The 21,909-nt window shown below is 29.8% G+C and overlaps 1 protein-coding gene across 2 annotated transcripts in view; it reads right to left on the bottom strand.

Annotated features, from left to right (window-relative positions):
- Positions 1–21,656, bottom strand: part of LOC132930986 (vesicular acetylcholine transporter-like) — a 62,969-nt gene extending 41,313 nt beyond the window's left edge. The window contains exons 1-2 of one of the 2 annotated variants that reach the window (XM_060997142.1): positions 20,868–21,656; positions 7,059–11,650 (exon numbers count right to left, since the gene is read on the bottom strand). In XM_060997142.1, the coding sequence (XP_060853125.1) occupies positions 9,940–11,574 (1,635 nt within the window). In that variant the 5' untranslated portion in view covers positions 11,575–11,650; positions 20,868–21,656 and the 3' untranslated portion in view covers positions 7,059–9,939. Of the gene's footprint in view, positions 1–7,058; positions 11,651–20,867 lie in introns of those variants that run through there. The other variant, XM_060997141.1, reaches the window with a different exon arrangement.
- Between the last annotated feature and the right edge of the window lie 253 nt (positions 21,657–21,909).

Genomic DNA, 21,909 nt, shown 5'->3' with positions numbered 1-21,909 from the left:
TATGCAAATACCGATTTTTATGTAAAGTATTTATAAAATATAACACATTATTATGAACATGGTCTACATTATAAATATAATAATAAAGTAGTTTTATAAATATTATGTACTATAATTGTAAAGTATAATATAAATGTATAATAATAAAAACAAAATAAATAATATTCATTTTTGTTACCTATAGATTTTTTTACAAAATATACATTTTAGCCATTTTCCACATTAATAACTGCAAAATTCGTTATTCAATTTAGTTAGTTGTTGGTCGTGAATAGTGATTAATTTTGAATAGATGTGGTCCAATAACCCTCGATGTTGGAAAATATTTAAAAATGAAATAACCATCAGATCATTTTTCGTGTTTCGTATTCACTTAATGAATAATATTATGTATATTTATATTATTTTAAGAATATAGTCAAGGAATAATAATATTTTAAACAACTGAGAAACCACTCGTTCGAATTTTGAAGTGGTACCTACATCAAAACTTTCAAAAAGTTATCCACTAGATTATTTACAGTAAAAAGGGGGTTTCGTTAAAAAAAAAATAAGTTTGTTTCGCCACAATATCATCAAAATATATTTTCGATTGATTTTAAAGCTATTTGTGCGTTCAAATCGTGCAATTCACATTTCAAAATGGTTGTTTTTTTTCACACGCGGCGAGTAAAAATATATCGTCTGGAAATGGATATATATTTACGTTAATAAAATCATCAACAGTCGTTAACGCTACTGTACGCGGTTATATTCGAATGCGCGTATACCTATAATATTAAATGAATCGCGCGGGGGCAGGTTTAAACCGTTGAAGCCGTTGAAGGGTTTCTTTAATAACTATTACAAAGACTTGCTGGTTCTCCGCGGGGCGGGCGATGTCAGCCCGTCGTCATCGTCGTCGTCGTCTCGCGCATCGCAAGTATGTGTAAAGCCTCGTTCCGTCTCGTTCGGGGCTCCGGACGGTAATCCACTAATCCCGCCATCCCTTAGCTCCCCGCCCCACCGCGGCCGTTAATCCAAAACGCGTGCTGCAAAGCTAACCACGACTACCCACCCCCATACCCATGTACTTACTGCTATATATACAGTGTCCACACACTCGTGCACACACTCACGCACGCACTCGTGCACGCACACACGCGAACACGCAAACACGCACACAACATCGTGCTTGGATTACGACCCGACAGAGAAGGGTATAACGCTGCGCCGCTATTCATCAACCCCGCCGACGCGTCTATTGCACCGCCACCACGGGGTCGTGTCACCGCCTGGATCAACGCGGGATACTTTCGACGGCGCGGGGTTTTTATTAATCTAAATTTTGGCATTGATTTAGGTCCACTATGATATAGCTGGCGCACGTATATGATACACACACACACATGCGCGTGCGGTTGTGATTCGTTTAGGGCGTAAAAATTACAGACGAGGTGGTAGGTCGGGTCGGGCGATAATTTCTCGTCCGACAGACACGATGCGAGACAGTCGTAAAAATATTTAATAGGTATATTGACGCTAGCCCGATGATGAAAAAAATAAAAAATTAAAAAAAAATAATTTCCACTTGGAATTCGTCGTATTATCAATGACCTGGAAGTGGGGCAATAGCGAGAAATACACTTTTACAAAAATTATATATAATATACATCGCGCTATAATAAATGTGAGCACTTAAAACTTTGAACGAAATATTTTATAATTCAATTCTATAGTAGATCTGTTTGTGCAGTAAAAATTAAAATTAAAAATATGTTTCATTTCCGTTTCCATGGAAAAAATTACGTTTTTAATTTTGTATAAAGCTACGCGAAATTATTATTGCTAAATAATTAAGAGATTTTAACGAATATAATTAAAAAAAATTTTTTTTTTATTATGCATTTATTTTTTTATTTAAAAGTATAATTAATAATTCAAAGATTTAAAATTTTAATGCTTCATTATTTCTATGTTTGAAAAGTAATTATTAGTTACCGTATCTGATTTTATTATTACCCATTTTTTTTTTTTAATTTAACATAAATCATGTTTATTATAATATTTGGCTTTGTTCTTATAGGATATCATAACGTTTTCGTTAACTTGTGATGAACTAATAATAGATGAATATTCATTGTAATCAGTTGTACATTTCAAAGTTCGTTAAAAAAAATATTAATCATAATTTTGAAAAATTTAAAATATATTTAAATTTTATCTATAAATCTAACCAAAACCATAAGGGGATTAAAATTTATTATTTTATAATATAGACATTGACGTGTGTTGTAATTTATAATCATTATATTTTTATAGACAACATATGATATATTGAGCAGTAGTGTACACAGAAATTTCCAGAGGAGAAAGGGTATTTTATTAAACCAATATTTACGAGTATATAATATATATTTATACCTACCTACCTAATGTTTTATAAAAACATTTTCACGTTTTTATAAAATTGAACTCCCTGTGTACAGTGTACTTCACTGATATTGAGTTACGTTCAGAGTTGAAAACTAACCATAAATTATGGATTCCTATATCCAACATTTATTTGTGAATCAAATATTACTTTAATTGTTAGTTATTACCTACTAAACATAATCCAATAATTTATACTCTTAGATTGTTTTTAACATCTTGAAAATTAGCAATTTATATTTTATGTTATATCATACATTTTTAGACAAAAAATATAATTTATTAGTAGTAAATGAATATCTCTTGATAACTCTTTTTTAACAAAATTACTTAACATTAAAAATATTGACCGTATCCGCAAGAATGCAAATGTTTTACTCGAAATCAAAAAATGTTTACACATTGATTATATTAACTTCTTTCATTTAAACTTCTAATATATAAATATGTATTATTTAATTGTTTATGTTAAAAATCCTTAAGTTCTAAAATATTGAACCACATTAAAATTATTGATACAGTTTGTAAAATAGAAAATAAACAATTTTAATGCTCAAAAAGTTTATTTTTTTCCCATATTTTTGCTAAAAAATAATCTAATTATTATTTATTAGTATATATTTTTTCCAGAAATAATACTAAAATAGATTTTTTATATTTGACTTAGAGCATACTATAAAAATATTGCTTTGAAAATGTATTTATGTTTATAATAGCGTGTATCCACTATTCAATTCGTATGGATTATTTGTGACTTTGTGTAGGTTTTTAGTGTATTATTATTTATTACTATTATTAGATAAATGGAAAAATAAGCAAATCAAATGAGTGATTTACTAATCACATAATATGTTTTATAAATAAAATATTTAAAAAAAATGTTGGTCCTAATACTTATAAGAACTTTCGTGAACTACAATATTTAAAGACCGTGTTTTCTATGTACTTTTCTTTATAATATCCTCTCTAGTCATGGCAGCCACTTCACCGGTCGAATTCCAATTAATGTAATCGCCACGGTGCCCACTTCAACAACAATAATAACAATTTATCAATAGCAACGCACGGTCTGTGTCGAGGGTTATTGAATTGAAAAATCCATATTTTTATTGAACGTGGACCATACGCCAAACGAAAAGCACTCGACGGTGTCGTCTGAAACGCGCCTTTGATGGTCCCATCAGATGATTAAATTGTACAGACTTTTGAACTTGTACCGAATGAGTTTGGGGTGGATTTTACTTTTTTTTTTACTAAACTTATTCAAAATAGTCCCCCTCTATCGAGTTCATAGTAAAATGAAACCTCTTTAGTTTTGACTTTCCAAGGTTGCCCCGACCGAGTCAAATTCCACAAAGAAACTAACCCTTTCGGGCGACCGAATATCGTTGAGATACGTAGGTACTTAACGGATGAACATTAAATCATATTACATTTTGAAGGTATGCTATTTACAAATAAAAACATTTGGTATAAATGTGATAATTAAATAGTCAAATAATATGCAAGGTAAAATAAGTCAAAGATAGAAAATATTCAAGTATTCTAAAATATAATATACGAATACTTAATATTATTTATATAACATATTTTATATTTAATGTCGACATTTTTCATTAAACGTTAGGATTTATTTTTATTAAATATACGGGATAACACTTCTGAATTTAAATTGAATTCTAAAATATTAGTTTTTTGCTATACTTAGAATATTATAAACATTTTAAAATATCATTCATTAGATTAAGATTTTTAATTTTTGTTTCGTTGCGGAACAAGGAATGTGTTGAATGTTGTACCCCATGCGTCCATTTGAATCATGATATGTGATTTATATAATATATATTTATTTGTTTATTTTTGTATCTGTACATTTTGCTTTAATTTTTAATATTTATGGTGCTTTCTATTACAGAATTTAATCTAGCTGATATTTTAGGTTTAGGCTATAACTATGAAATTCTCTGTACTTTTTTTAATAACTCGGAAAAATCTAGCATAAACAGGAATATTTATAGCAGTTATCATAAAATGCAATTACATTTTTTGCTGCGAAAATTTAACTAGAGGTTCCTCATAAGTTATTCTTAACGTTAAAAAAATAATAATAGTTATTATTAATACCTACCTAAATTAATTTTATGAGCGTATGAAGTTGAAATGTCGAAAAAATTAGATAGTTAAACAGAAAGTAATGTTCATCACACATCAATTGTAGTTTTTAATTGTTGTAATGTTTGTAATGTTTTTTTAATACCTTTCTTTCAAATATTTACAGACTGTTGTTACCACCTTTCGTTCAAAAAATATTGATCTTTGAAATTTGGAGCATCCCACTGTAAGTTGTATCATATAAACATGATGATTATCACTTTATTTTGCATTACACCTTATTATAATTATAAATTATAACTAAGTTAGTTCAAATATATTACTAACTCATAATTATAATGAGTTAAAAAAAAAAATACAAAAATATCTATTACTTAAAAATTGTTATTTTCTTTAATATATTAAATGTTCATATAATTAAAATCGTGTAAAAAAACATAAATTAAATTGAAAATTTTTTGAATTTTAGTTTATTCGAAGTAACATAATTTATTGGTATTAATAATATAAGTGCACTTTGTAACACTATACCTTCTGAATTTCTGTAACTATAAATTAATAATAAATAATGTTTATTCGAAATTATTAATACATATTATATTTTGTATTTTGAACAATATAATAGTATGTAGGTAAGACACGTGACCATTATATATTTATAACATATACTCGTACGCTTATACGTAAAATAAACAGGATATTTCCAATCAAAATATCGACGCTGTTTTAGAAATAATATATTTTGTAGTCCTTTAGTATAAATATTTTTTTCTATACAATAAATTACAATACGTGTGTCTTCAAAAGTGTTCGTTGACGAGTTGTAATAAAGAATACAGCATAATAAACCTACATATTATAGTTACCAGTCGAGTAGCATTCAAAAAACGATCGAATCTGTTAAAATATTCAAAAGGACTGATGGAAACGCTGTTAAGCTTTTCTTTAGGGATGTTTGTTGTGCAGGGGACATACATATTTAATACACCGGTCAGGGGTTTATAAAATGTATATGTAGTATGCTCAGAAAAGAAGCCTACAAAAATACTAGTATTCTAACATTTTTTTTTTGGTGGAATATCCGTGTATATATTATTACTTATTATTTTATGTTCACAATTAACTAATATTTAACTTGTAATATAAATTGTTAAATTTATAATGTTTAGGTAAATTCGAAACATTTAATTTATAAGACTAACGGAGATAATTTCGAAGAGTAACTTTGATGTAATATAATTATTTAGTTATTGGTATAATATTATAATAATTATTTAAATATTGATATGCTATGAGTATAATTATATCATTTTAATCATTTAATTATTTATATAATATTATGAAAATCACCATAAGTGCTTATTATTTTAATTTTTAAGTTTTTTTTTAAAAAAAAATTGTAAGATATTACCAAAACATTGGAACTTCATAAATATTCATTTAGTATCAGTAGTCCCACAAACCGAAAAAAATTCTGATTTAAAGATTTTTTTATTTATTATATCCTGTCTTTACGTTTTACTTTCATGATTTTTAATCAAGTAAGTATGGTAATTGAAATGAAAAAAGTCTGAATTTATGTTCAATTGGAAAATTATAAAAATGTAACTCAGTTGTAATGAGTAGGTGGATAATTAAGCTAGCTTTAGCATAAAATATTAATAAGTAAGATCTTATATCACACCCAAGCGGTATAACGATTTGAATCCACAAAAACGTCGGAGTGAACAGTCCCAAAATTTCTATTTTTTTTTTTTAACTTTTCTCCAAAACTATTATAGCTATAAAGTTAGTTGATAGCTCATTAAAAAGGGATTATCAAGTAGATACTAAATGTGAGAAAATTTCAAAAAAATTATTTAATTTTTCACAGTTAAAATTTTTTTTATTTTGTGTTAGATTTTCATTTAGCGTGGTAGATTACTGAAACTGGAGAACAGATTTTGTTATTTAGGGTCTTGTTAGATTAATATTGGCTAGGAGAAGTACAGTGAAGATTTTCAGAACTTTATCTTCAATCGTTAACTCACTATAAAGCTATAAAGCTAAAAAACATAAAAAACGGCCAATAAAATGTGTTTTAATTTTTTTTTGAAGCTTTGTAGTGAATTAACTCTTAAAGATAAAGTTTTGAAAATCTTCACTGCACTTTTCCTAACCAATGTGAATCTAACAAGACTCCAAACAACAAAATCCACTCTCCGATTTCAGAGATCTATCTCACTAAATGAAAATGAAAATAAAATACATTATACATAAATATTGCATACAATTAATACATTTCTAAAAATTGAAAAATCAAGAAAGTTTAAATGCCGATCTCTGACTTTCTAAGCGTCTTTTGATTCCAATTTGTGTTATATATTTATAATTTATATTTACTTTACAATGATATGTGTTTTTTTTTTAAAGTTTATTTTATTAATTTTATTCAATAGTTGAATATGTTTTAGAAAATTTATTAGGTATTTTAAATGCTTTTTATCAAAAAAATACTTCGAAGAATTTGAGACTAGAAAAATTAAAAACCAATATTTTTTTATGTAATATAATGTTTTATTCAGGTCAGATAACAATATAAAATCACGATCAAAAAACATTTTTATGACTAATTTTTCACGAAACAAGCAATTTGTAGTCTACTACTACTTACTTTAACATGCTAGCCTCTAGGATTATAATTTATAACAGTAAACAAGTGTAATAATTGTATTAACTGTTATTTTTTTATTTAGTTACAATAATGACATGGTTATAAATTTCAACAAGATTAAATAACAACTAGATAATAATAATAATAATAATAATATTATTCATACAAAGAAGTGTATTAGTAACCTATAAAATAATATACCATTAGTACTTTACCATAATATTTACAATCATATTTTTAATGAAAACAAATTAGTTATTTTCATTAAAAATTATGATTTATTTTATCTAACATGTTTAGACTAATGGAAAACAGAGTAGTCCTATAAAATAAATAAATATAATTGCTTAGTGTTTGCTTAGATAAATTTTACATAATTGTTTTCATTGATATATTTTAACATTAAACATAATAAAAAAGAATAAGAAGGACTTATTAATAATATTTTTTTAAATTAAATCAAAATAAAAAAACTGATAAAATTGGTAACAACTTAATAAGTTCGATATTCAATGAAATAAACATTGTTTCAAACAATTTACGAAAAAATAATTTTAGGAATTTAATTTCATAAAACACATTGACATCGTTATTTGTTCATTTGTTTAAAAATAATTACTGAAATACCTATTCTACATCTCTACGCAAAATATATTTATAAATATGAGACGGATATAATAGATGAATAGCTAAAGTCATCGATTATAAGAATCTACATTATTTTTTAAATTGTTTACAAGATAAAGACAATAAATTAAAATAAAATAAAATGTGAAACCATAGTTCACTGTAAATTTAAATATATTCTAAGTAAACGTTAATCTATGTATAATTTTTCTTAACCTAAAATGCTTAACATATAATCCTTAACTAACAATAATTTCGACCAATGATATGTATCGAATTTGGTTGTATGATATGTATGAACTTGGTTGCTTACACAATTAAGTGTAAATATTATTATAGGCATAATAATATTAAAATGTATTTAACATAAATATATATAAAAAAAAAAAAAAAAATAATTGATAAAAATAAACATTTTTGTACATGTTTATTAATATTAATTAGTATTGCTAATTTATATACAACTTAGAATTTAATGATATGTGTTGATATGATTGGTTACCCCTTAAGATAATTTTATAATATCTAATTATTTTACTTATATACTAATGAACTAATGTACGATTCGTATTATAATAATATAATAAATATTAATTGATACTTGAAAATGTTTAAGGCAAATAAGTTGTAGGTAGTCTATACCGATTGAATTTAATAGTTTTTATATTATTTAATATGTGAAGCTAATATTACAAGCTCGACTTTTCACATGGATATGTAATTAGTGTTCATAATTGTGCTTGCATAATATTATATTTCAAGAGTTAAAACTTTTAAAATGTAACTGCAGTTGATATGTTCAGTTAATTATTGAGCATTATGAAAGTACGCAAGATTTATAAATTATTTATATATTTTAGTGTATTTACTGTTAATGTTGAAAAGTGATAAATTATATTTTATTAATTTTCATAGTCTATAACAATATTATTAAGACTATCAAAAATAACAAAATATTAATAACAATTTGTATTTTATGGACAACGGGTAAATATTATAATCTAAATAATTTAACTTAACAGAAATTTATGCTATAATGGTTAAATTTTGATGGTTTTTTTTATTCAGAATTTGTCGTTTAAATTTAGATCGTTCTATTTTGAATTCACATACAATAAAAAAAGAATATTTAGTATTTAGATATTTAAAAAAGTAATTTAAAATTAATTTACTTATATAGTTATATACGTAGATTACATTTTAACAATAAATTTGCCTAATGTAAATGTATAATAATTGTCAGTAAATTATTAATATATCTTGAATACATTTAATATTTTTTGTGGTGGTGAATGAATTATTAAAAAATTAGTGTTTAAGTAAGATTATTACTTAATAATAGGTAATATTTTATGTTTCTTGTCAGTTTAATTTATTTAATGTATTGTTTTTTAATATTGATAATACAATTACAATGTTAATTTTAAGTAACCGTAGTTTATGCGATACAAATTTCATCAGTAGGTATTACAAGAGATTTTAGGAGAATTCTATACAAGGTACATTAAAACATATTATCCAATTGATAATAATTTGGTGTTTCAATAAAAATTAATTAGATGATATAGAACGTCATTAATTATCTAGCTCAATTTATATTTATTCAAATATTTGATCCGAAAGTTAAATTAAGTTATTTAATAAGTGAATTCAACGAAGAAAATACACATTTTCTCATAAATTTAAATTATAATTTTTTTTGTTCTATATAAGTTAATTGTTTTGTATATTAAAATTGATATTTATTAACTAATTTATAATAGATGCTCAATTACATGATTTCAAATTGTAAAAAGTTTGAAATATTAAAATATATTGAATACTAGTCATAATATGTATAATAAGGTAATAATATTATAAATACACTAAATATTCATATTTCCCATTAACATTCAATTAATATTTCATTGCCAAAAAACAAATAAGGAACGATATAGACCATATAGCATAATAGGGTTTGCTCACCATTAATTTTAAACACGACTACTACACGATATAATATTGCTTAGTCTACACATATAATTTGTATTAAGTCTTTTTTTCCGAGAAACTATTAATTAAAAACGGTAATGTCTGATACTAAGCATCTCACGTTCTATTTTAATAAAAATCAATAGCTTTCTCGATTAATAATTTTAATGCTGTTGCCTAAATGGATTCCTATCCTGTGCTGGTTGAGATGGTCTTCTAAAAGGATTGGTATCTTGAGGTTGGTGGAATGTGGCATTTTCATTTTCAATTGCTACATGACCATCCATACTAGTTTCTGAGTGTCCTTCCATTCTACTATACTCATTATTAACTGGTATGGGTTGTTCTTGCATAGCATACGTTTGATATTCTTTATCTGGAGGGTCAGCCATGAGTATATTGGCTTCATTCTGGAACGGCTTGAAGTCATATATATTTCTGAGCCTCATCAATGCTGGAGCATATGCTAAATTGGAAACTGCTATGATGATATTCAGCCAAGTGAAACCGATCATTTCTACTACTTCACCAGCTACTATAGGACCAATAGCATAAGCTAATGAATACGAAATATCGGCAATTGCGTAAATGCTACCATAAACTGAAACGTATCGAACGTCTACTATGTACCCAAGGGTGGGCAATATAGCTGTATCCACTAACGCGATTCCAAAACATATAATGCAAATAGGGATCATAAGAACTTTATATGAGGTTGAGAAAGGAATTATTAAGCAACTAAGGCCTTCAAGAGATAATCCAATAGCCACCATAAGCCATTGATAGTTTGGGAACAATTTTGATAGCTTTACTGTTAGTATTACACCAAACACGTGTGGGAAAAATGCGGGTAGCCATATCATCCCCATTTTCCAGTTGTCATGAGTAATGTGATCTTCCATCCAAAGAGATATAGTAGGTTCTAGAAATGCGAGTGCAACATTTGACATCATCAAGGCTCCAGAGCATACAGCAATATATGGGTCCATAAAAAGTTTCCATATGGGTATGGTTGGAACTTTTTTCAAATGTTTTTGTTCTTTTAGTTGTTGTTTTATGGGTTTCATAACTAGAAGTAACATTAAGCCATCAACGAGACAAACAAATGCTAGTATAAGAAATGGAATTTCTTTACCCGCAAATTGATATAAAGCACCTCCAAAAGGTGGTGCTACTAGACAACCGAAACTGATGAATGCTAATGCAATTCCTAATGCTTGCGCTCTTTCATTCTCTTCGGTAAACCGATCAGCTATCATTGCTAAGCCAGATGTATCAGCGAACGCCGAACCAACTCCTTGAAGACTTCTAGCGATAAAAAGGACGGAATAACTTCTTCCGCATGCAAATATCGAGGTGGATAGGAACATAATGGATAAGCCAATCATCATTGGTATATCATATCCAATACGATCGATTAGAGCACCAGAAAATGGATTCACCATAAGTTGTACAATTGCTTTGGATGCAAATAAGACTCCAGTTGCTGAATCTTGTCCATGATGGGATGGTGGAGTGATCGGATCATCCGTAAAGTTTACTCCCGTGGGGATTTCACCCCAAGAATCTACATACCTCAAATAATCTGGTATGATTGGCACAATTACCATGTATAACATGTTGTCCAACAACAATGCTATAGACACGATAACTAGGATCAGTCTTCTTTGAATAACTGGCTCTTGAATCTTCTCCCATAGTATTTCCTTAAGCTCGTTGACTTCTAAATTAATAAGTGGCACTTGGAACGTGCCTACAGCGTTCCAACACCGAAATAGTGGATTCCCTGATGGTTCCATGATGAAGGTTCTGATATCACATTACACGACCTCCCCCGATGAAACGATGATGGAACTCACCATGATTGATCCCAACCTTCAACAAAAAGATACAAAATAATTGTGTTAGAAAATTAACGTAAAACATCAGATGAAAAATAATGAGTGTATCTCATTGCAAAGGTATGAAATCCATCATGGAAAGTTCTTCGACAATATAAATAAAAAATAATATATTAAATAAATATGGAATCTGCACCTTTGCTGTGAGAAAAACTTTAAGAAAAAATGATTCAAAATAAATTATTATGTTAACATACAGTTTTCTTTGCCAATAGTATTTAAAATTATTGTTACACTTAATAATACATCTGTTTATTAATTTACTTATTTCCATATTAAATCACATAAATGTATATTTTTAGTTTGTACATAGCAATAAAATCGGATGATATTGTTATTAATGTTTAACAGTAATCTAGTGTAAAAGACGTGATAATTACAGATGCCACATATTCCTGAGGGCTTAGGTGTATTTAAAGTAACAAAGCTGTCAATGAAAGGGACTGTCAATTGCACGCGTAACCTCGCGGCACAAACGATTCTCTTTTACATTTTGAAAATAAATTACATGGCTGCTATCATAATGAACCAACCCAACTACTACCCTTTATAATTGAGTTATGTTATGAGAAATATAATTATTTTTGGCCAAGTTTAACGCTATTTTTGTTTTATTCAAGTAACACATATGAGGCATCATGTATTGCAAATAACAGCAACAAAACAAATATAATATTTAAAATTCATATAGAATTATTTCAATAAAAAAATATATTGATTTAAAATAGAATATATGCTTTTATCATATATACGCTCATACAATATGATAAATAATAATAAAAAAAAAAATTTAAATGCAGTATGTATAAATAGTATATTTATGTTTAGTCATCATTTCCCTTAACAATGATTTTCTTGTTTGTTTTGGTCCCCCGCAAACATTTTAGCCAAGTTTATAAAGACATCCACTATAGTCAATACCCTGTCTCATTATTTTTAATGATGCAATTTGCTAATTAACCGGTCACTGTATACATAGGAAGGGAGCGACCCTCCTAGTACGTTTCGTTCATTTTATAGGGTTCGGGTGTCGATAATGTACGTGTTTCTTTACTTGATGCAGATTCGTTTGACATAAAGAAAGAAAAACATCAATGAATTTGTATATGTAAAATAGTTAAGTTAAAAGGGAGAAAAAATCTTCTATCTATTTGGTATTTCACTACATTTTTTAAAATAAGATATATTTATAAATCAAGAAATATATTTTTATCCATCGCATTATGATTTATTATTAAGAACTCAAAACTATTTTTATTCTGAAAACCCGTAATATATGCATACATATTATAATTGATCTACAAAGTAGTTATTTAGCATAAAAAAATGTACGTTCTTAAGAAATTTAAATTTAAAAATAAATAATAATTATAAAACAGATTAAATATTAATCAAAATAATTATTATTTTGAAATTCAATTATCGACTAAACATAAATTACATTTTATGAAAATAAAATTATTTTTAGTTAAACCTATAACCTAATAATTAAATAAAAGTGTTTAGAGAAAATGTAACAGTTACAACTCAAATAAACGAATTTTTTTAATATTTTTTAATATACTATTTTAAAGAAAATTGTCAATAATTATGAAATATTTAAATTATTTTTTTATTCCTATATAACATTTGTATTATCTAGTAAATAACCATATTTAGCTTTTCAATACATTTTATTATGAACAAATTAATTTAACTTTATTATAATTCAATTGTATGGTGTATAGAAAATTCCATTCACTAAAATTAATTTATATGTATATTTAATATTAAATATTTATATAACATATTTAACATATTTTAGTTTTGAGTTTATTTAAATAATCGATATTAATTTAGTAGATTTTCTTTTATTACTGAATCATAATTTTATATTTCAATTTACATACTAATTTTTACTTGCGATTGTAAGACGACATTTTTATACTAAATTATGCATCATTATTATATATATATATGTTACTAAATCTGTAATAGTTAATATAAAATTAAAATTGTATTCACTTTACGTTTACTGATTGATTAGGTATAAAATTTATTCTACGATGATTAAGTTTATTAATTAAGTCACTAATATTATAAAACAGTTTGTTCATAATACAAAAAACTTAATAAAAACTAATTACATTTTTAACACTTTAAAAATATAAATAACTAAAACACTTATTTATAAGTTTATAAACTGAAATAAAAACGATTAACTCTACCCACCTATGAAATAAATTAAAAACTGTTACGCTCGCATAACTAAAAATAAAATTACAATTTTAATAAAATATTCTGTTGGAATGTATTGTGTTGGAAAATTTGTTTATGCGAACTTTGAAAAGGGGTAGCTTATTCTTAAAGTGATGGAAAATATATTTTTAACCGTGCGCATTTAAATAAATTTTATCACGTTTCAAAAATCCGTTGTTCTGCTGAAATTAAATCAACTACCTACTTCGCTTTTAACATAAAATAAGCGGTATTTTCTTTTTATATAAGAAATGATGATCTTTTTTTAAAACGATCAATGTAAACTAATTTCATATTAAAATATTGATATAATTATTGAAATTATTTTTAGAAAATGTGTATGACAACTACTTTTTATCTAATAATTAAATAGACGATTAAAAATAAAATTATTTTTTTGAAAAAATGTAAGCGATTTTTCAAACGTGTATTATTTTAAATACCTATGCTATAGGTATCGTTATTTATTTAAATTATATTATTATGTATCTAGGATAAAAGATACGCTAATTAATATTTATATACTTATTTCATAACGTAAAATATATTATTATTATTAATAATATTATCGTACATAGATATTTTATAAAATAATATTAATGATTAACGGAATTTTTGAATGAATAGTTGAATATTTTGATTGCAATTAATTTAAAAAAGGTTTAGCTTTAAATTACAAATAGCAAATATTTGAGCGGAAAACGTTTTTAAGAATATAAAATAAATAAGTTACAGTTTAAATTATTTACATTATTAAGTATTAATGATATATCTAGAAGGATTTCATTAATTTTTTGCATCATGTCCGAAGTAATATTTTTTAAATTTAATGGAAATAACGTAAATTGTCTAAATATCAAATCTAATAAAATGTAACCATACTTTATTTATTTAAAAATTGCTAATATTTAGTTACTTAATCAGTTACATAGGTAGTATAAATTATAACTACTTGAATATTAAAGTATTCATACTTTTTTGTTAAAAATTATTTTTTTATATAATTTAATGATAACGGTTATATATAACCAATGTTAATTAAATAGTATGAATACTAAGTATACATTTGTTCATTTATATTATAGTTAATACCTTGTTCCAATTATATTGTTCGACAAATTTAATATTCTTTGAAAGTTTAAAATATTTTATGAGATTACCCGAACAGTTAACGTTTAATTAATACTAATTTTTTAAATTATCTTTTTGAATTTGTAATAGAATTTTACCTAGACCAATTAGTTAATTTAATATATATACAAAATATATAAATATAAACAGCTCACAATTCAACAGTACAAAAATAAAAATAATTTCGAACTCACGTTAAATAGTAAACATTTTCTAATTTTGAAATACTTTTACTAGATTTTTCGAAAACTTAAATATTTCAGTAATAATTTATTCACCTGATAAATATAAAATATAAAAATTATAAAATATAAGTATCTGTTTATTTTTATAATATAAACTAACGAACAATCAATAAGCGTTATGATATTAATTTTTATATTAATTTTAGTTTTATTCTATACGAATCATCGTTATGTATACTTGTAATAGTCAAGCAAAAGTAAAACCAATTGAAATATTTGGGCTGTGTTATACGCGTAGTAAGTATATGTTTTAATTTTTCTGCTAAATCGGCACAGTACTTTTATGTGACGAAAAAAAATTAACTTAACATTAATGTTAGGCATATTTCATACAACGCTTTCTCCACCGCGACAGATTCCGTTTAAAAGTATTTTATTGAGATGGTATCGTAACACGTAGGCATCTATAACTTAAACTCGTCTATGAGCTTATATTACGTGCTGTATATACAGTGAGCATGACACAAGTTATTGAGCTCGCGTAAACGAAATATCTTCTATCGATATAATATTATATAATATATATATATATGTATGTATATAAATCGTCATTATTCATCATCGCGATCGAGTATCGGCATTAGATTTACAACTGCGTATAAAGTTTTTACGACTGAATTGCTGCACCGACGGGATCGACATTTATTTGCACAGTGACCAGACTGGGGCGGCCACTAAGATTGCTGTTGTTAGGTGCACCTAATCAGCCCCGCGCCGTGGCTCGTCATCGTATTATAATAATATCTGAAATACGCCCGCGCGAGAGGGTCGCCTATTCGTTATACAGCCCTCGTATACATAAAACGATATAATATCGTCGTCGCATGTCCAATTTCTCGAATGATGCCGTGACGGTGCGCACTTAAACTTTTCCTCGGTCTTTCCACCTCGTTATTCCCTTCCCAACATATTATATCGTGTGTGTGTGTGTGTGTGTGTGTGTGTGTGTGTGTGTGAGCGAAAACGACGTTTTACGAGCCATTCTCGTCTCACGAAGAAAACAACGGTCGGGCGGCAGAACGTCGGAGTGGTACAAAATATCTTTGTAAACTCGGGCCGTATATAAATTAATAAGCCGAATGTCTATTATTGTGCGCTCATAGATGTCGCCGTAATAGGACTGGGCGGAAACGCGTTCGTCTTTGGAATACATCTTACATCCGCGGTCTATACCGAGTACGGTGAGCGCCCGCAAATCGTCACGAATGGTCTATATATGACGAGCTTGAGTGGAGGGGGATGAAACGAGACAAGTTCAATAGTGATCGATGGATGGGCGAAGACAAGTGTTGGCGACCGATAGGACCGGTGTAGCCGCCGTTACAACGTAGAAACGACACTCGATCATCCGATCGCGGGTTTTCGTTCACCTGCGATCCCGTGAAGTCTAGTCTTCCGAGAAACGCGGAAACGAACCAGCGCACTCAGCCGAGGTTATTCGCGTTTGTTCGTTCGATTTACAAAAACGTTTGGTGCCAATCGTCCAATATTCGTCTGGTCCGGCCAAAACCGCGTCGTGTGTCATAAGCTTGCAGGTCACCGCCCGGTACTTACGGCGTAGCACAATATAATTATGGGTATTTATAATAAACGTCTAAGCGAAAACGACGGTATTCGACCGCCACCACGATGGGCGAGATGAGCACCGAACTCCGGACTTTCAGAACAAAGAACCGACGGACGTGTAAAGTAACAGCGCTCGGTTCCCGAGGGCTCTTATTGCGATTTCCTCGAAATCTAAAAAAAAAAAAACAAAACGAAAGAAAGAAAGAAAATTATCGTTAGAGGGGTTGACCTGCATGTACTACGCACAACTGGCGGGCGCTCGCAGGAAGTAATTGAGTTTGCCGAGGGCTGATGGCCGCGGGCGGCGGTGGTGAAATACCAGTGAGAAAAAGCCGCCGCAACTGCTGTAGGCCTTTTGTTTCGAAAACCGAATGCAAACGCGGTTTCGGTTGTGTTTTCTACCATCCCCCTATATTATATATATAATATACGTATTCCCGTCACGGTGGGATCAGAAATTAGGTTACTTTTTTTCTCCTTTATTCTCCCCCACAACAAAAACCCATCTAACTGACTGCGTACACGGACCGATGATAATGGTAAATATATATCTATATATGTTTATTATACATATATATATTGTATTGATGAGTCTGAATATATTTATACGTTCTTACGGGATTTACACCCAAAAGATTTGTCAACTCAATTTGAGCTTTTAAAAGCCAGTAAAAAAACCACGTCGTTTGTAACGGTCTATAATTTGGAATCTAAAAACGAGAAATTATTCTACTGCAAAACATGTAATGGCTTTAAATCCTATAAATATAATGGTATAGCCACGTACTAGTTTCGTCGGCTTGAGAAAAAAGATATAAAGCTGTTACAATATTCATTATCAAGTTTGTACAAAAAATGGTTTGTTCAAATTAATTTTCGACCGTTATGATCATAAATTGATTACAACAATGTGTGTACAATTATCGGGATGTAATAAAGTTACTTCATTTGCATATAATTGGTCACTAATTCTATAACTTGATATGTTTTTTTTTCAAACCACACACAAAAATGTTATTGATTATCTCAATATTTCATTACATAAATATTCAAACACCGAGTAATATACGTCATATTATGTCGCTATACTAGTTACTGTTTTATATTATTTCGATGGCATAAAAAAAAATATCTTAAATAAAAACTTAAGTTTAAAGTTCTATTATAAAAATATCTTCACATAATGTATATTATTGAAAATTGAAAATATATTATATTTTTTATCATTATAAATATTGCAATGCAGATTCTCAGATTTCTCTATTCTCGAAATAACAATTTCTTATCTTTTATTTAATTTTCCTCGGATTTCGAGTTGTCGAGAGCGTGATATTTCATTATTATATTGCTATAATACATAGTGAAACATAAAGAAACATATGTCATATAGAACAAGTAATAACATTTATTATCTTACACCAATTGTTTTAAAATCATGGGCTATTTTTCAGTTCAATTCTTTCGATAGTTTCTAAAGTGTTTACTTTAAAACAATGGTAATATCTTGTTGACGCGATTCAATACTTGATTTCGAGTGCGTTGTACTTGTTCAGTAAAACGTATTTTTAAGAACCAAATATTTGGTAGGTAATGGAATTCCATATATTATCTTTAATAAATGTCTAAGTTTAACAAATTTGATAAGGTTTAGATAAGTGAATTGTTTTGTTTTTTTTTGCTAACAACAAAACAATCGATTTTCTGATCTTGTATTATAAATATTGATTTTAACCTTCTTAAATATTTTTGGAAAGTATTAAGTAATATGTTGTACTATACCTTTACTAGTAGTTCCGCATTAGCCGAGTTCCGATCAGATCTATTTTTAAATGAAATAGAATATTTTGGTTTACAATAAGCTTAATCAAGCAAAGCGAGTGAAAGGATAAATGGAATCATTTTATTGTGTGTTTATTAACTCAATTAGAATAATTGAAAGTTTTTCGCTTTTTTTACTCCGGAATATGATAACTAATTACTAGGTTTATATAATGTAAAGATTTTAAAACAAGTACAGATTAATTAAGTATATTGTATTTAAGCTACTTTTTAAGTACATATTTTTGATTTGAGTACTACACGAGGTATTTTAAAAAAGTAATGATTAATAGTTAAAAAGATCTACCATTTGAATTCGAACGAGTATAATATACAGGTTAGCAATTTAATCAATTTTGTTTAACTTTGTATTGAATACATTAACAAAATTCCTAAAATGCATTCCAGTGATATATAAATACGAAATAGTTATAAACTATTCATATAATAAAATACTTTAAAGACATTTAATATTTTGTTGCGAATATATATCGATTACATTCATTTATCATAATATTTAATTATTTTAAAATATTACATTATTATTTGCTATATAAGTACTTATTGGTAGAGATTCGCTCAGTTGGTTCCGTAAAATAACGTTAATATCACATCACTGGAACTTTTTGTATGTCACCATTGCCTTGGTAAAAGTGTTGTGTTGTATAGATAAATGATAATACATATTTTGTGAAATGAAGAATAGATTGCCTATGTATTACTCCTTATAAATTAAATATATTGATTACGTTAAGATAATATTATAATGATGGAATAGAGTTAGATACCCTGTGTCCCACAAAACATACTACAAACAGTAAAAAATAATTTTTATTTGTATACAAGTAAAATATAGTTCAAATATAGAATATAATAATTTCATATAAAATGTCATTAACAATAGTCGAATATTGCATGTAAATCATACATTATTTCACAATTGTATGTAAAAATCGTTATTCGATTAGTATAATGTAAAGTTGAATTGCGGTGACATTTAGTGTGTGCATTTACGACTGTAGGGCATCCTGAGAATTATTATATATTCATATAATTGAAGGGAGAAATGTACGTTATTTATCTCCTTGACTGGATCACTTAAATAGGACCTTAAGCGGAGACCAGGGTAGACGTGAGTTTATAGAGTTTGTTTATGTACTCTCTCGTCATCCAGCATCACATTTTGTGAAACACTTGGAAGATTTTTAAGATTAATATCAAATTAACATAATATTTCATTATGATTTGTATAGATTCATTTAAACTTCAGACAAAGTGCCATCTATTCAAACCATTGTTTATATTGGCACGCGATAATACATTTAAGTCATTATATTATATAGTATATAGCGTTATACCATCTTGAAATAATAACTAATTTATGGACGAACTAAAGACATAATATCCTTCGTATATGGTAAAATGTCAGCAACCTAAGACGACTTTACCACGTTAACAATCTTAATATTTCACTGCGCAGAGACGCAATCCAAAAAAAATCCAAACAATATCGTTGTATGATTTGTCTTTGCCGATCCTCTTGCAGCATAGTAACCTACCGATGTCTAGTGCAGTTGACTGTAGATAAAACGGGCGGTGAATAACGCGTACTATCCGTACAGATAGTTGACGCGGTTGTCGCCTAAACGTTACACGCAGTACAAGCAAATCGAGCTCAGACGAATTACTCGCAGATTTTAGCGACCATCAGTTAAGTCGCCGATAAAATGACGTAAAATTCTAAATCGCCGAGATTGTCAAAACGGGTTTCACGTTTCCAGTTTCGTGCTCAAAGCCGGCTGACACTTTTTGCGGGTTTTACAATCCGAGTTCAAACCCGTTTCGACTCAAAGCTGCAGCTGACGATGTCGTGCCCTATAATAATACGCATATAGTCGAAACGCGTCTTCGCTCGGTGCATATATGCGTTTATGTCACGCGCCTGTTCGACTTACGATTCGTTGACAACCCGCCCTCGTCGTACATCATGATGCACTCTCACGCGGTCGTGATATCAATAGGTATATATACCAAACACTCTTCTCGGACACGGTCGCTCATGTTTTGGAATGATAACGATTACAAAGTAACGGTGACAGTATATTATAAGTACATAATATTATATTACATGTTATTGTCATATTATGACGACTTTGCAGAGTGTACAACGTTCTACGTAATAGCAATACTCACCCAGAACCGAATTGGCAGCCGGACCCGCGGACGAGTTCCAGAAGCCCCTGATGGTGGTGGCCAACTTCTGCGGCGACGCCGCGACCGACGCTACGATTGCCGCGTGCAGTTTGCCGCCGGTTGTGCCGCCGTCTCCCGCCGCAGCCGGTCCGACCTGGTCGGCCGTCGCGAGCGCCGCGTCCGTATCCACCTTGACCGAGCGTCGACTATGCGTACCGACCACGCCGCGACTCCCCGTGCGACCGCGCGCGCGCGATCACCAACTTCCGGTGCACATCACACGACGGCGGTGATCGCGGTCGCTGTGCTCTGCAGGTTTCGCACGGCGATATGCGGGCGGGTCGGCTGTACTCTCCGCGGATCTCCGTGGAAAGCCAAAGATCGTCGTCGCGATCGAGTACCGCGTACGTGTGTACGTGTGTGGTACCGGCGGTCGGTCAAGGGTTGATGGTCGTACGGTCGTCGCGGGAGCGGTCGAGTGGGGGAGGGGGACACCGTCGGGTCCTGGGATGGCGGGAGGGGGGGGGAAATAATGTAGATACGTGTGTGGGAAAACGAAGGCAGTCGTACGCGATATCGCTGTTAAATGATTGTCGTCGTCGTCGTGCAGATAATGGTAGTAGTGGCTGCGGTGGTGGCGGTGGTGGTGGTAGTAGTGGTAATGGTGAAGACGACGTTGACGGCGGTGCTGGCGTTGTGTTACGCTACCGTGTGATGGACATACGGAAAAACGCGGCGCGACTGTGGCTGGTGATCGAGCTCGGGCGCGTGACGGACGCTCAGTGCGGCCGGCCGGTCCCTTCGAACGCCGCGGGCGCCGAATCCGCTCGTGGGCGTGTCCGGGGCGCCGGCGCTCCGCCCGGGCGCCGCCTCGATTCGCGCGGGTCGCTCCCCGCGACACCCGCGGCCCGACGTCCCGGTGCCGGGCGTCGGCGCGGGCGCGCGTGCCCTCGCAGCCAGTGGGTATCTGGGTCAACGCGGCCCGGCGGCTCTTCGCAGGCCCACCCGGCCACAACCCACTCACGACGCGCATAGGTATGCA

The sequence above is a fragment of the Rhopalosiphum padi genome, chromosome 4 (genome assembly GCF_020882245.1).
Source record: "Rhopalosiphum padi isolate XX-2018 chromosome 4, ASM2088224v1, whole genome shotgun sequence".
NCBI lineage: Eukaryota > Metazoa > Arthropoda > Insecta > Hemiptera > Aphididae > Rhopalosiphum > Rhopalosiphum padi.
This window is presented reverse-complemented; position numbering and strand designations above follow the sequence as displayed.